At 37.2% G+C, this 15,994-nt stretch overlaps 2 protein-coding genes across 3 annotated transcripts in view; one reads left to right on the top strand and one right to left on the bottom strand.

The window, feature by feature from the left end:
- The first annotated feature begins 2,025 nt into the window (after positions 1 to 2,025).
- Positions 2,026 to 7,634, top strand: LOC119834377. The gene is given in 9 exon segments (XM_038358722.1): positions 2,026 to 2,144; positions 3,931 to 4,167; positions 4,477 to 4,630; positions 4,939 to 5,091; positions 5,373 to 5,436; positions 5,807 to 5,934; positions 6,189 to 6,331; positions 6,652 to 6,831; positions 7,297 to 7,634. Coding segments are annotated over 9 exon segments (1,272 nt in total). The 3' UTR covers positions 7,391 to 7,634.
- Positions 7,635 to 10,988: 3,354 nt separating this feature from the next.
- Positions 10,989 to 15,994, bottom strand: part of LOC119834588 (apoptosis-resistant E3 ubiquitin protein ligase 1) — a 31,667-nt gene continuing 26,661 nt past the window's right edge. For both annotated transcript variants that reach the window (XM_038358984.1, XM_038358985.1), the window contains exons 11-17: positions 15,598 to 15,775; positions 14,751 to 14,896; positions 13,342 to 13,485; positions 12,777 to 12,950; positions 12,376 to 12,528; positions 11,877 to 12,071; positions 10,989 to 11,766 (exon numbers count right to left, since the gene is read on the bottom strand). In XM_038358984.1, the coding sequence (XP_038214912.1) occupies positions 11,596 to 11,766; positions 11,877 to 12,071; positions 12,376 to 12,528; positions 12,777 to 12,950; positions 13,342 to 13,485; positions 14,751 to 14,896; positions 15,598 to 15,775 (1,161 nt within the window). In that variant the 3' untranslated portion in view covers positions 10,989 to 11,595. The remainder of the gene's footprint in view (positions 11,767 to 11,876; positions 12,072 to 12,375; positions 12,529 to 12,776; positions 12,951 to 13,341; positions 13,486 to 14,750; positions 14,897 to 15,597; positions 15,776 to 15,994) is intronic.

Genomic DNA, 15,994 nt, shown 5'->3' on the forward strand with positions numbered 1-15,994 from the left:
CATTTTGTTGAGGGTTCTTGACCTGCCTCAAGGTTTTGTGGAATTAAATGACATGAAATACAACCCATTATGCAAGTTTTGTAACAGGTAAATTATAATGGTCATGTGTATATATGGATGAAAGAACTAATAAGTGTATATCGCAGAATAAGCGTACGAGTAGCAAAACTTCGAAACAGATTTTAAGTTTTTACCACAGATAACATAGTACTATACTATTTCTACTTAAACTGTTGCTTACGAAGTAGAACCATAAATAATTTTATAGTTCACGTCCATACACTCAAATTATTAATCTATCGACATTACAGATAGGTCTATACTTAAAACATAATATAGATTTCTAATATTACAATATACCTAGTTAGCTCTCTTACTTTAACATTACCTGAAATAATCACGCAATTAAAACAAAAAATTGACTATAAGTAGTCATGGGTCCTGCCGCGCCGCGGTGGCTGGCGCCTTCGCTCGGCGCCCTTGCGACGCGCCGCACCCCTAACTTATTTATTCCTGATGGTATCAGCCCTACCTGAGGGGAGACGATTCAGGCATTTCAATTATTTAATGGGTCAAGGCATAAACACTGTTTAAAAGTATCATTGTCGCCATGGCCTTTACGTATTTTGTCGAAAATTCTTGTTGTGCGAAAACATTTTTTAAATTTAGGTTTACACCTATTTATATACTATCAAAGTATCATAATATTAGTATGGATAGGCATAAACAAATATCCGTACCTTACTTTTCGGAAAGCCTTCCAAGCCATGTCATAACTTTGAAAAATCCCAGAACGGATTAAAATTTTCTTTGAAACGAATTCTGTACACTGTGGTACATCATAAAACATTGATTAAATTACTGTTGTACTGCCTTTAAACAATATTCTATTCATTCTATTTACTTTCATGCTAATCACCAATTATCTATGTTGCATTTTTCCCTTTCTCTTCTCGTCTTTATTATATTCAATGTTCAATGTTATAATATATTCAATAATATATTCAATGTTTTATAAAAATGTAACAAAGATTTTGAAGGTGGTGATTTATTTATTCTTGCAAATAAAATTAAATACTCCTTGGTATTTGGTAGATACATGTCGGTCATGGCTGGAATAAAAAAAAAAAATTAAATCGATATCTATTTCAAACTTATGCCAATTTTTATAAATTAATTCGCATTCCGAGCTGCTATATCAAAATTTTGATAAATAAATAATATTTAAAGTTTTGCAACATTAAACACGTAAGTAAAAACAAAGATAATATAATACTGTACTAATAGTAAAGATATTGTTAGCTGTAAATGATTTTAGTTTGATAAACTTAAATTGAATTTGAAGATCGCGGTCTTTGGTTTAGTTTTTCTAACCATTCGTTTGCTTTCGATCTTATCGATTGATGAAATAACACCTATTCTATTAGCATAATTATCATCATCAATCTAATATGATACGTTCCCGCTGTTGGAGACAGGCCTTTTATGAGGGTTCAAGCCATAATCCACCACGCTGGCCAAGTGTGAGTTGGAGTTATACATACATACATACGTTATACATACATACATGTTAAAGTTTTGATACTTGGACATGCTGGTGTCCTCGCAATGATTTTCTTCAATGTTTTGAGCAGTGGTGGTGAGATGAAGATAGTGTGCATATAAATAGAAAAGTCCATTTATTTTTTGCACTTTTTCTGGTCCCGACCCCCCCCCCTCTGATAAGTAACATAATTTATGTAATAAATAATTACCGGTTGTCTGGAAGAAATCGCTATTTAGCGATAAGACCGCCACTTGTGATAATGTTCCCTAGGTTAAGTCTCAATTTGTAATTATTCCAACACAATAAAGCATAAATAAATAAATAAATAAATTATTCATGAAAAAATTTTATTTTGTTTAATGACATCAATTCCTTTTTATTAAATATTCATTGAAGTATGAAATATTTCTTACAAAAAAAGGACTTTTTTATGCCAAAAAACGTTTTTTATTCAAGTGTTTTTATTGTAAACGTCAGAAATGCCCGAAAACACAAAAATGGCGCAGAGCGCGTCGCCGGTGGCGCGCTCTGGCGGCGGCGACATCTCCGAGCGGGAGCTTTCGCGCGAACGACATAACTTATATTCCACGCCACCCACGTGAGTTGAAGTTCAATTACAATAAATTACACATTATATTGAAGTAAACAAAATTCTTTTGGAATTTGTATAAGCATTGAACAAAGAATAAGGGTCAATTTAAAGTTTGGCTGATAGATTCACCGATTGCCTATGCAATATATTCAATTTTACATTGAATTATCTACATTTTAACTGACAGTTATTTTTACATTTTTGAATAATTTTGATTTTAAGCCGGAAATGACTATATAAAACATAATACGCTGTTTTAGCCATCAGGTCCCCCACTAAATTAAATGATCATGTGGAATGAACCAGTTTTCTTTTACCTGTACAAGTATTTTTATTTATAAATATTCAGTACGTCAATTTTTGGATTATTGGTATCCGAAAAATTTGCATAGATTAAGTACTGTAAGTACTGTACTTAGTACTTAGTTCTATTGTACTAAGTAAATGCGAAAGTTTGTAAGGATGTGTGTGGGTTTGTTGCACTTTCACGCCAAAACTACTGAACCGATTGCAATGAAATTTGGTACGTAGATAGCTGGACTTACGCGGGTGAAACCGCGGGTCGCAGCTAGTATTAATATACGTCAATTTTTGGATTATTGGTATCAGAAAAATTTGCATAGATTGAGTACTTAGTTCGTTTATAGTCAAATAAAAAATAATGTTACAAACTCACACAATACAGAAGCGTTCATTATAAATAATAAATAATCAGTAATTTAATGATTAACCTCAACCTCAGGTTTTCCTCAAATTCTGCAGCATTAGCACGCTTGGCGTGCAAATATTTGTCTTCTAACGCATTCAATATTTTATCAGGTTTCCTTCAATGACTTGAAAACTCTCGTTTGAATGACACACTTGCGATTAAAATAGATCTGTTATTCAATTTGTTTAACGAAATTTTAAACTGATACATTACCAGATTCTGTTTTTGCCAAACAATATATTTTTGAATACAATTTCAATACTTACTGCCATTTCCTTTTTTAAAATGTTCATTTGTGTATGATAACTATTTAATTAAATAAATTGCTTGTGTACCTAGCTAATATAAAATTAGCTTTCTAACTATGTAAAAATAACTACGTCATAACACAAGAGAAAATTTTTTTAGAAATTACTTTAATACAAGATTATTTTCCTCTTTAATAAAATTGCAAGACTCGCGCTAACCACACGTCACAGCATTATCATCAGCGAAGTAATTTATATTATATTTTCGCGTTAGAAAACATTGTGTAAGTCAGTCTATTGTTTCCAGTAATATATAACGATTATGATCATATTTTATACGTGAACAATTTATGTAAAGTATGTATTTTCTCTTATAAAAAATATAATAAGAATTGAAGTACATATATCTACTAACATATTATTACACTGAGTACATATTATAATAAGTTATGATTATTATGAAGTGCCAACAGTTTATATCATTAATGTAGACGTTTTACGCCTCTGTCTTTAAGAGTTAAAATACCTTATTAGTGTCTGCAGGATGTTTCGTATTTAATCAAATAATGAAAAAAAAATGTTTTCGGGGTAAAATATATATTTATTACAATTAATTGATTTTTTGATATGACTTCACCACATCATTATGTACGAAGTTTGATTTATTGATGTAATTCTGTATGTATTCTGTATTTTATTTTATCGTTATAATTGTTATATAAAGCTGCTTACAACTGAACGAGATCGCTGATGATTTGTTAATCTCTCTCATAAGCATTAAATATATATAACATGCTACGAAAAATTGCATCACTATAAAGAAATATGTACTCAGGCGCATGCAGCGCATGCCTCGCAAGCAGCTGTTCTCAGCGCCGGTGAACAAGTTCACAGCGAAGGGTGCGGGTCCGAACGGCAACTTAGCTCGGCTCCGCACTTGCCTCGACGAGTACACCACGCCGAAACGGCCCAAGATTGGTCCCAAGGCCGCTTCCATGGAGGACTTAACTCCCAATAGATTGGGCAAACGGGACAGGTTAACATCCTATTAATATTATAAATGCGAAAGTTTGTATGGATGTATGGATGTTTGTTACTCTTTCACGTAAAAACTACCGACTAACCGATATTCCTACGGGATACGGACTTACGCGGGTGAAACCGCGGGGCACAGCTAGTTCTCTATAAGTATTAATTATTTTAGGAAATAATGTTATTAGGAATTTGAATCTTAAAAGTTAATACTTAAAGCAATCATTTAGCACTATCCACATTCCGAATCGGCGGTAACGGTCAGTGGGTAGGTACTTCATTCAAAATAAAAATGTTTTCTCATGAACACTATTTAAGCGAAAAAAATTTGAGTATAAATATACCGCAGAAGAAACAAAATCCTCCCCGTTGTCCGCTCGCCCGGTATTCTCAGTGCAACCGAGGAGCGCGCTGCGGCGAAGATCGCTCGCTTCGTCCTGGTCGCCGCGTGGCGGAGGCGACGCGGTGAGATACGCTGTTTGCGCAAGACGCTCGAGTTTCAGGTACTGTGGAGTTGTGTTGAGAAACGTTGCATAATGCATTGATGTGTTCTGTATATTTATTTCTGGAGTACTTTGGGTGTATCATCTTTTGCATCTGTCTGCTTTTTTATGATTAAATCCCAAAAGAGAAAATATAATGGGCATTTTTTGTATGCAAGTGTAGCTGTAAGACTATGTTACTTAATCGTAATTGTATCTTTCTTGGATAGTTTGATTTCGATGTCTGGCGAAAAATATTTTCTCTTCTTAGATCCAGAATAGAATCAGTACATTTTTTTTCCAAATTTGACACAATACCGATATTAAAGGTGACGTGTTCAGAGCGTTTGCGCATCCAAGTGTGCGCACTGAAGTCGCTCCTCGACTCCGACAACGTGAAGGTGCGGCTCGCCATGAGGGAGATAGAGAGACTCAAACAGCTGCTGAAGGATAAGGATATAGAGAAGGCCATTTTGGAAAAAGTTAGCGTCTTGTGTATTATAATAGATAATACTGTTCCTATTTGACTCCTAGAGCAGGATGCAGGATGGTCCCATTTAATCGCTATTCTACTAATGCTTCAATCGTTCTAATTCTTTTCCTGCATTGAAGGAGACTTGGTTATTAGGATACCCTAAAAAGGTTTAATCGATCTCGAGGCAAAATGACCATACAAACCAAGCAGGCTGGTAGTCTTATATTATATAGTAATGTGAATAATGTGCATTTATTTAAATAGAAGTGATTATTTTTCCTTTTGTAGGAAAAAACTGCTTTAGAGCAAGACGTTTGTGCCGTTGAAGATCGTTTGTCAGAATTAAGCATTGGTTAGTTATTGAATTGCCTAATATTTATATTTATACTATAAAAAAACTTACGAGATTATAATTATGATAAGTCAACAAAGAGTCACCAAGTGAAGAAGAGTGGGTAAAAGTATGTAAAGCGCTGTGGGCTGCACAAATTATCGACATTAAAAAGAAACAAAGCATGTTTGAGCTCACAATCATGTCAAAATTAAAAAAAAAACGTTTCTAGTTGTAAAAACAGTGTTATGGAAAATATTTTCTTCCCTAGAGCAATGATGTTTGTGTGGGAGAGAGTGTGTTAGCCAGATAATGTGTGACGTGGGTAGTGGTAGTGGTAGTGGTAGTAAACGGACGTAGAGCGAGTAGTGTATGCGGTGTCGTGCGGCAGGGTGGCGCAACACCCGCAACGAGCTGGAGGGCGCGCGCGCGGCGGCCGCCGCGGCCGAGCGCGCGCTGCTCGCCGAGCGCGCCGCGCTGCGCGACGCGCGCGCGCAGCGGGACCACGCCTACAGACGGGTAACATTGGCACCGGCCATCGTATCGGCCGATTGTTGGTGCTTGAGATTGTTTGAAAAATTTAGAGTTAATTTGAAGTTATACATATTCCCTACACTTAGATATCCTAATTTATATATTCAGTCCCCTTTAAATTACATTAAATCATAACAATGAATGTTTAAAGGTCACAGAATAGTAAGGAAATTGCTACAAATTAAATAATTATATGTATGTAATATAAATCGTATAAACATAAATGTTGGTAAATCAAGATATCCATCCTGGAGGATGACCTGACGCAGCACGAGTCGCTGGTGTCGGGCGCGGAGCAGGAGGCGGGCGCGCTGCGGCGCGCCGCCGCCGACACGAGCGCGCTGCTGGAGGCCGCGCAGCTGCGCTTGCAGAACGAGATCCTGTTAGAATTGTTTTGCTCGTAGTGTTGCCTGATTCGGGGCGGGGTAGTAGGCCGTTCATGAAATTGGGTTCGATCAATTTCACTATTTTCAATTTTGTTTAAATTTTGTACCTATTATGGGTATAAAATTGGTAATCATTATTTATGACAATACAAATTGTGGCAAATGGTATTCCAATAATGCTATCCCAATTTTGGTAATTGTTTATAAACTATCACTGTGTATAAGCGAAGAATATTATAATTTCTTCATATATTATTAATTTATCCTTAAAAGTGCAATAAGAAGTAATATTATCTTTATATCAATTGAAATCCAGGGCGCGTGAACATTACGCAGCCGAGTGCGCATTACTCAAAGAGAGCGCTTCGCTCGCGTCGCGCGAGAACGAATCGCTCGGAGCGGAGCTGAGCGAGGTGCGCGCGCATCTCGCTTCGCTTGAGCGAGAGCTGCGAGTCACCAAGGAGCAGCTGGAATGGTGGCCGAAACCGCTCACTAAGTAATTGTCTTTTTGGTTTTGTAGCAAGTTCATTTCCAGCTAGATTAGAGAACTTATATAATATTCTGCTATTCGAGTGGTACGGATTGCAAAATAATTACTTAAAAATAAATACTTAAAGCTACAGGTAAGCACAATCTTTCAAATAAAAAAAACTCATCAAAATCGATTAACAACAACAAGGTAACTAACACAAAAATCGATTCTAATTGAGATCTCTTTTTTTTTTTGAAGTTGTTTTATAGCCACTCTTGTAAATTCTCCAAATGCTGTCACACAACAGGCCTGAGACAGAGAGCTATAATGTTAGTGAAACAACTTCATAGAATTACCTCGTTTAGAAGACTGGTTTTTTAATATTTTAAGAACAGTGGAACCACAGATAAATTTATACTATACTAGCTTGAACAGAGAAATAAAAGAATACTGATAGTAATATGCTTTAATATAAAATGTATGGTTTAGAATGCTCGGAGCGGCGCGGTGCTGGCTGCGGCGGCCGCTCTCGCTGTCCGAGGCCTTGCTTTGGTCGCTCGTGCCCGCCCGACACGGCTGCTGAGGCACAACACTAGCATGCGTAGTCAACACACTCCTTTCACACACATATACACACACCCACAGGCACAAACCATACATACACACACGCACACATGCTCATATAAGTGCATGAACGCAGACCTATGTATACATACATGTGCACTCTCATATGCACATTTCACGTAAACGATTCCTTCAACTTACAGTGGCGAATCGTTATTTCTTTGTGCTTTAAAAAATAGTCATAGAAAAAAAGGTTGGTAAAGATTTCACTAAAAATAATCATTGTAATTTAAGTTTATATTGTGTGTTGTGTGTGCTACATAATATTTATATTTAATCACAAACGATTTTTTTAAATACAAAATATACTCAGGTTAGCAGGTGGGTCATTAAATAATTTTAATCATTTTATAATTATTTAGAAGTATAATAGTATATAAGTAGGTAATTACAAGATTCGCATTTTAAATAGTTCGTTTAATAAATATCTAATTATAGTGTTACGGATGTACTTGTATGTAAAACAGAATTAATGATGCAAGTGGACATCTTAACTACCTTTTGTGACAATTTCTGCGAACGCAACATTTGCATAAAAAAAACGATTATTTGTATGCGCCATGTTTATTTTTTATCTATGTAGCAGCATATTCTATGGAAATTGGAATGTGAATTGTGAATCATGTAAATTTTACGCGCGCAATTTTGACGCGTTTCATTATTTATTTCTATTTTATCTTATAATTGTTATTGCGTTATTGGTAATTTTTATAAGATTGTATTGTAAGTTTTGGTGAGTATGTATTGGTACATTTTTTAATAATGAAAGTTACGGTTGTTATGTAAGTTTATATAGCTTTTTAAGAACTTGTAGTTGCTATGCTGATGTTTATAATAAAGCAATTTATAAGTAACTCTGCTTTTATTTATTTCTACGTTCATTAAGAATCTTGGACACCGTTTACATTATCCATAGATATTAAACATGCGATGGGTATCTTCTGCTTCTGCGTCCAAAAAAATAGTCTCAAAATCTCAGCTTACAGTTTACATTGTCCGATGTACCAAATATAACAATGTATCCCTGAAGGTACATTGATTGCCCATTAGGAACTACCTAACATTAGGACTACACGCAGTTAGCTCATCATTTCTCATTTATATAAGGACAACTAGATTATTTAAATTTAAACGGAATCATCAAAATTATAAAATCTTTTTACAAAATAAACTGTTGGCGCTGGTTCATGATTTGCTATTAGTATCATTAATTTTGGATAGCGGGTCGGTTTCATAAATGCTAGGTATGTTCTGCTTTGGTTATCTGTCGGTTAAAATTACAGTTCGGATTTAAAGTATTATTTGAATATCTCGGTTTAGGTAGGTACTAGGAAATATAAATAAGATATACTTCATCTCGTAATTTATTTATTCAGTCTTAAAATTCTAATAATCTACCACAACGTAACGTTTGGAATGATTTAAAATTTAAACAGCTATTGATTATAACAGATTTATTCGCAATTCATATTTCTTGGCAGTATTTCTTATTGCAAATAATCTTCACTTAGAGGCCATATTAGTTGTTGGCCGGCTTCATATCGAGGATCTTTGATATTAACAAATTATAATATTTCAGTAATAGAGAATTAAATTAACCAAAACATTTTCACGTTCATACTAATATCAAAGTATACCAGATTGAAGAACTTCATTTAAAACGTGTATTACTATAGTCATCAATAAACGCACTTTCCTATAGACAAATAATAATTTTCCTATTTCCTATAGAAAAAATAACAATCCACCCATTGGAATAAATACCTAATAAACATTTCAAGTGACTAGAAATCTTTGACATACTTAAGTTCGTGAGTTAGACAAGTGAAAATAAATTAACGATATAATTTACATTTAATCTTTATACAATACTTACTCACGATAGTGCATTAAAGCTTTAATATAAATAAATAAATTCGCTTGTAGGCTCGATAATGATTAGGCTAGAAAATAAAAAATACATTTGTTATAATTTCATATGAATTCGCAACTAATTACGATGTCTTTTATATTGCTTTTTTTAATTCACAACGAACATACATCACAGAAATAAATATTGATCAATGTAAATGTACTACTGAATAAAGACTGTAAGTATCTCATCATTTAAGGCATATTGAATCAAAAATTAATAAAAAATAAAGATATTTTACTTATTGAGGACACTTATCAAGATTATTCATTTAAAAATTCTAATTTGTAGAAACCAAACACATTAAATATAAGCGTTCCAAATATTATTTTTAAGTAAATGTACGTCATATTATACATATTAAATCGATATTGATTATCTCGCTAATACAAATTGGTATGCTATTTGTCCACATAATCTTGTTAGCTTTGTTGAATGCAAAAAAAAAAAATATTATAAATAATAAAACATTTTAAAACGCACATAAGAATAAATCACATTGAAAGTCAAAAATCACGACAAAAGACAGGTGCGCAACATTTATTTAAATTAGTGTCACAATTACTTAAATAAATATCAATTAATATATTGAGAACAGTATTGTATAAATTCAAGTTCTTATCTAGTATTTTATCTAAAGAAAAATAATTTAAAGAATATCACAAGAAATATGTTCTACACCCCGTAAATACAACCAATGTATTGCGACTCTATTATCTATTCCTACACTCTACTTTCTATTATCTATGGACCGAGGTTAGCCACTCTATCACGCCGCATGGAGTCGTTACACGTGTCTATGCTTTGTTTAAATCAGTGTGTTTGACATTATAGCTCTCGTAGCTATAAAGCATAAAAGAGATAAATATTGCATGAAAATACCAATTTGAACTCTGATAACGTCACGTGTAACAACTATTTATTCCATAAACAACCTAAACGTACGTCTTGGGGTTTTCATTTAGGCGAAGCAAAATATCGATCTATTTATCTATCTATGAACAAATAACGCCTTTAGCATTATAACAACTTTCCCCCTTAAACGTAATTTAATTCCACTGTTTTGTCCCATTCTCTCTTACGCCACATAGTCTGTATGTGATAGAGACAACACTTTCTCTAATATCAATGGAGTCATTATTTACTGTCTCTTTACGTCACACCCGTCTTTAAGTCATATTTCTAAACGGGTGTTTATGAGTCATATAGTATGGAGGACTAGATAGTACTTCTATATCACCTGAGAATAGATCTTAATATTATTTATCTAATAACCGTCCGAGATTTTTATTTACACCTCATCGTCGTTAATTTGACATCATTTATTGTCAGTTGTATTCAATTCCTCACGCAATTATTTATAGTGATGTCATAACACGTTCTACATTGTTATGTTATTGTGTAAAAGTATTATACAGCAAATATATGTTAGAATTGTCGTAAAAATATGATAAAATAAATAAGTTATTAGTAAAATATACATACAAACACAATACTGAGCAAACAATAATACGTGATTATTTCGTATGAACGCATTTATATTATATATATATATATATATATATATATATATATATATATATATATATATATATATATATATATATATATATATATATATATATATATATATATATATATATATATTTTGATGAGACATTGACTTACAGACAAGTTGGTTTTAGAGCTCTAATAAAGCCGCAGCCATCTCACGGTTACAGTCTCTGATGTATTTCAAATGAAATAGTTCATTCAATAAATTATGACTAGATTTATACGCTTTGGTTACAGTTGCTGCCAGTTCTATCAAGCTATATCTAGTATTTTTAGGTAATGCTCTATTTATTTATCAGCTAAAGCTATAACTAAAGAACGACGGAAAAAAAACCAAAAACAAACAACAAATGCTTTAAAAATAAATGCACGTCTTTTAAGTTATATCACAACGTCATCCATAAATTATATATTGGAGTACCACAAGGTACAATATTAGGATCTTCGATATTTCTTTTTTAAACAGATCATATGATTATATAATATTATAAGGTACAGTGTTGAAATGTAATTTTTTTTACCAAAATCAATGTAGCTTGGTTGTTATAAAATGCAAAGCTTCCTAGGTAACGTTATATGTAACATTCCTGAATGACGACAACAGCGTTCCTCTAATAGACCCAGTAACCCAGGAAACCTCTGATCTTCGATTCTCAAATCGATGACGGGGCATGTAATATATTGGTACAATGAATGGTTCAGATCATGCCGAACCCCTCGCCGCCCTCGTTGATGGCCCACAGCAGCGCGCGCACGAGCTGCTCGTACGAGTCGTAGTCGGGCAGGCACAGCTGGTTGAAGCACGTGTGCGCCGTGGGCAGCGCGCCGAACGTGGGCGCCGCCGTTATCTGGAACCGCGGGTTCAGGTCCTGCGGATGTCATATCTATTTTAGAATGGACGGTCGCGAGGCGCCGCTCGAAGTGCGACATGACACACTACACACAGACACACACACACACACACACACACACACATCACCTGGAAGCCGTTGGGCGGCAGCTGCGAGCAGCCCGTGGTGAACTGCAGCAGGCGGGCGCGCTCCTCGTTGGTGAAGTTGTTGAGCGCGGCCCACAGCCACGCGAGGCGCCGCTCGAAGTCCCGGCCCGCGCCCGCCACCAGCGCGTGCGCGCGCCAGTCCGCCACGCACACCTCGCCCGTGCCGCACATCAGCAGCTGCGCACGCACCGCCCGCTCAGCCCGAATACAATACGCGTAGAGATCAATGAAGACCAGCATTTTACTTTCATTAAATAAACTTCAATCGGACTCGAAGGACTACGGCAATTTAAACTCGATTTAAAATAAACAACGTAGTTTCAACAAAATATTATACCAGACAAAATTCTTTTTAGTGTAAGAAAACTATATCGAACAATTTTTGAACTTCCGGCTCGAAGGACCACGCTCAAAAATTGCAATAGCACCATGCCACCCAGGTATAATGCCTCATATCCCTCCATCATCATCTATACTTCACCTCGAGCTCGTTCTCATCAAAGATGGCGAGCAAGTTGTCGGGCACGAGCAGGGTGAGGCCACGCAGGAAGGCGTCGCTCTCGGCGCGCCAGCGGCCCGCCAGCCGCCACTGCGCCAGCGCGTCCAGGTACTGCATCTTCGTGCTGTTTGACACCTGCACCCGGACACGCCACACATTTCAGCTCGATAGGACTCATAGTTCATAAATGAATGTACAATGTAAACGAGTATGAAAAACCTAAGCCTAAGCTTACTTTCCACAAGACTTTAAAACAATTTTTTAAACAGTTACACAAAAAATAATATTACAGTACAGATGAGAACTTTTTCTGTCATATAATTTTAATCAAAATTACAATCTTAATAATTGTCTTAACCGATTGCGCACGTTACTTATCTCACCCGTATAGATGCACCATTGGGCACCAGTTCCTTGGTCTCCTTTAGCTTTCCCGTGGAATCGTAAACATCATCAGAGAAATATATCTCGGGAGCCGCTTCTGCCGCATCCAGGTCAGTTTCCAGGATGTACTTGATCTTGGACAGATATAGCTCTGGATCGTCTTGCTCGAAGTACTGAAAAAGTGGAAAAATATTATAAAAATATGTTTAGTAATAGATAATAAGTCATGGTGTGATGAAGGCGTTTGGAAACTGACTGAGACTGTTGACTATTTTTTTGTTGACTCTATATTGCAAGCCGGATAGAGCGGCATTAGAATAGACTTACAATAGACAGGACCTTAGAGCAGACAGAGTTAAATTCCTACAAATTATAGGTACCCGCATTTGGTTACTAAAGTTGATTTATGTATTTATTTGACTATTGGCACCTAAAGCATATTTTGCACCGTTACGCATCGTTTGAAAGAAAGAAGGGAATAATATAGAGTAAAGAGAATTTAAGAAAAAATATTCCAACAAAGTTTGTCTGTGTCTGTGTCTGTGTGTGTGTGCGTGCGCCCACCTTGTAGTGCACGCGCAGGCCGATGATGTGCGCGAGGAAGGAGCGGGCGAGGCGCGCGCGCACGAGCTGGCGGTACGAGCCGCCCAGCGCGCTCTCGTACAGGCACTTGCCCACCACCTTGCCCGCGAACTCGAAGTGCTTCAGCTGCACACGAGCGCTCATTTAGACCCACTCAGTATTGCCACACTTGTCACTTGACACAAGCTATATTAGCTATTGATCTTCATTTATTTATGATTTAAGTACTAACATTAGCATTAGTTTTTCATATTGATAAATCAAACATTGACACAACAATGTATGGTCTTTCGAGATGATATTTTTCTAATCAAAGCAGAAAAGTTCTTGAAATTGAATATTTCTTAATAATTTTGCTAGAACAAATTCTATAGACAAAACCTTGCTAGAACAGAAGTCATTGGTCCTTCGAGACGGTAACTTCTCTCTCAATGTAAACAACTGATCACTTATATATATATATATATATATATAATATGAAATGAAATATAATGAAATAGATAGATTCAGTGAGACCATTTGGGGTGTAATGGCCATATAAAACCTAATGGCCAAAGCCAACTTCGCCTGCTCCTGTTGCACCTTGCTGATTAACAAACGAGGCTCTGGCGATCAATTTCTTAGAGGGGTAGAGCTACAGCCATATATAAACTCTATATGTAGCACGAATGGGCCGTAGTTCGTCCGGGGCAGAACCACTAACTCACAGAAAACCGGCGTGAAGCATTTTTTGCGTTTCGCGTTGGTGAGTGAGAAGTCCGGAAGCCCATCTCTTCTCTCTCCCTTTTAAGAATCATGGCAGCGGTTTTAAATAGAAATTTACCCCATAACAGACTCCCGCTGCTGAAATCGTTGTCCTCGGCGATTTTAATGCCCACCATGCAGAATGGCTTGGGTCACGATCTACTGACCACGCGGGTAGATCTGTCCATGACTCGTTAATGAGCCAAGTCTCACCGATCGGCTTGATTCTTTGTCTTTGCGTAGAGATGTCGCATCTTTATGCGTCCTCTATCGCATCTATCACGGGGAGTGCTCTGAGGAATTGTTTGGAACGCTCCCTGCTGCTGAATTCCACCAACGTCCCGCACGTCACAGGCTGAAATACCATCCACACCACCTGGACAGTTGGCGATCCTCAACGGTTCGTTTTAAGAGAAACTTTTTGCCTCGTACTACGGAAATTTGGAATCAGCTTGCGCATGCAGTGTTTCCAAACGTTTACGATATGGGGACTTTCAAGAAAAGAGTTTACTCCTTTCTTAAAGGCCGACAACGCACGCATCATACCCCTGGTATTGTGCGTGTAACTGGGCGACGTGGAGCACTTAGCATCAGGTGACCGTCTGCTCGCTAGCCTGCTGTAGGGCCTGGTGCAGTGGGGGGGGCACCTTGAGGTGCGGCGGGCGGTCGGGGTTGGGGTGCACGAGGCCGGCGGGCGAGTCGGTGTAGGACACGAAGAGGCCGGCGCGCGCGTCGAACAGCGCGCCGCACACCTGCGAGAACCACTCGCGCCGCACGCCGCCCCAGTCCACGCCTGCGCACCACAACGACACGCGCTCACTCGCTAACTCTCGCTTCAATAATATACTAGCTGTGACCCGCGGTCGAAACCGCGTAAGTCCGTATCCCGTAGGAATATCGGTATAAAAAGTGCCTATCTGTTATTTCAGTTGTCCAGCTATCTACAAAGCAAATTTCATTGCAATCGGTTCAGTAGTTTTTGCGTGAAAGAGTAACAGACGCACGCATACATATGCATCCATCCTCACAAATTTTCGCATTTATAGTATTATTATTCGCCAATAGATGTCAGGAAGAGTCATCATAAATTAGGACTACTCAAACGCAAGTAAGTTTAAGTCGATAAAACACGAATATGACATTTTCTAAAAAAATTCCTAGCTAGATCGATTTGTCGCCCCCAAAACCCCCTATATACTAAATTTCATGAAAATCGTTGGAGCCGATTCCGAGATTCCTATTATACATATATATATATACACAATAATTGCTTGTTTAAAGATATAAGATTAATGTTGCAAAGAAACCGTGGCGCAGTTCCGCTGTTCTAGTTCATGACATTGCACAGAGTAGACACAAAAACTATAATTTTACAGTATACATAAGATATTTTTTAAATTAATAATCTATTCTCGCATAATCAAAAAATTAAAAGAAAAAATGACAAAGCCGCTACACAGACTAATGCGTGGTGTGCGCACGCAGCGGGCTCACCCTGCTCGCCGTGGAAGGCGACGTCGAAGTTCTTGCACCAGTCGGCGAGCGTGAAGTGCTTGGTGGCCTTGAGGCTGGAGCGCAGCAGGTCGGCGCGGCGCACGCGCAGCGCCAGCTTGTCGTGCGGCTGCCGCGCGTGCCGCCCGCGCAGCTCGCTGTAGAAGAACTCCTGCTTGTTCTGCACACACACATCGCACGCAGGCCAACGGTTACTATTTACACATCATTATGTGCGCGTGTCGTAGATAACGCTGCTCGTAAATGGCAGTTCGATAGAAGGTGAGACAATAGTAACAAATATTTGTACTACAAAATAAGTCAGTATACATTTGTTTGGTGGGAAGATGTTTTCAAATTCAGCAAAAATGATCGAGATCGAAGGAGGGGGGGGGGGGGG

This window comes from Zerene cesonia, chromosome 19, assembly GCF_012273895.1.
Source record: "Zerene cesonia ecotype Mississippi chromosome 19, Zerene_cesonia_1.1, whole genome shotgun sequence".
NCBI classification, from domain to species: Eukaryota; Metazoa; Arthropoda; class Insecta; order Lepidoptera; family Pieridae; genus Zerene; species Zerene cesonia.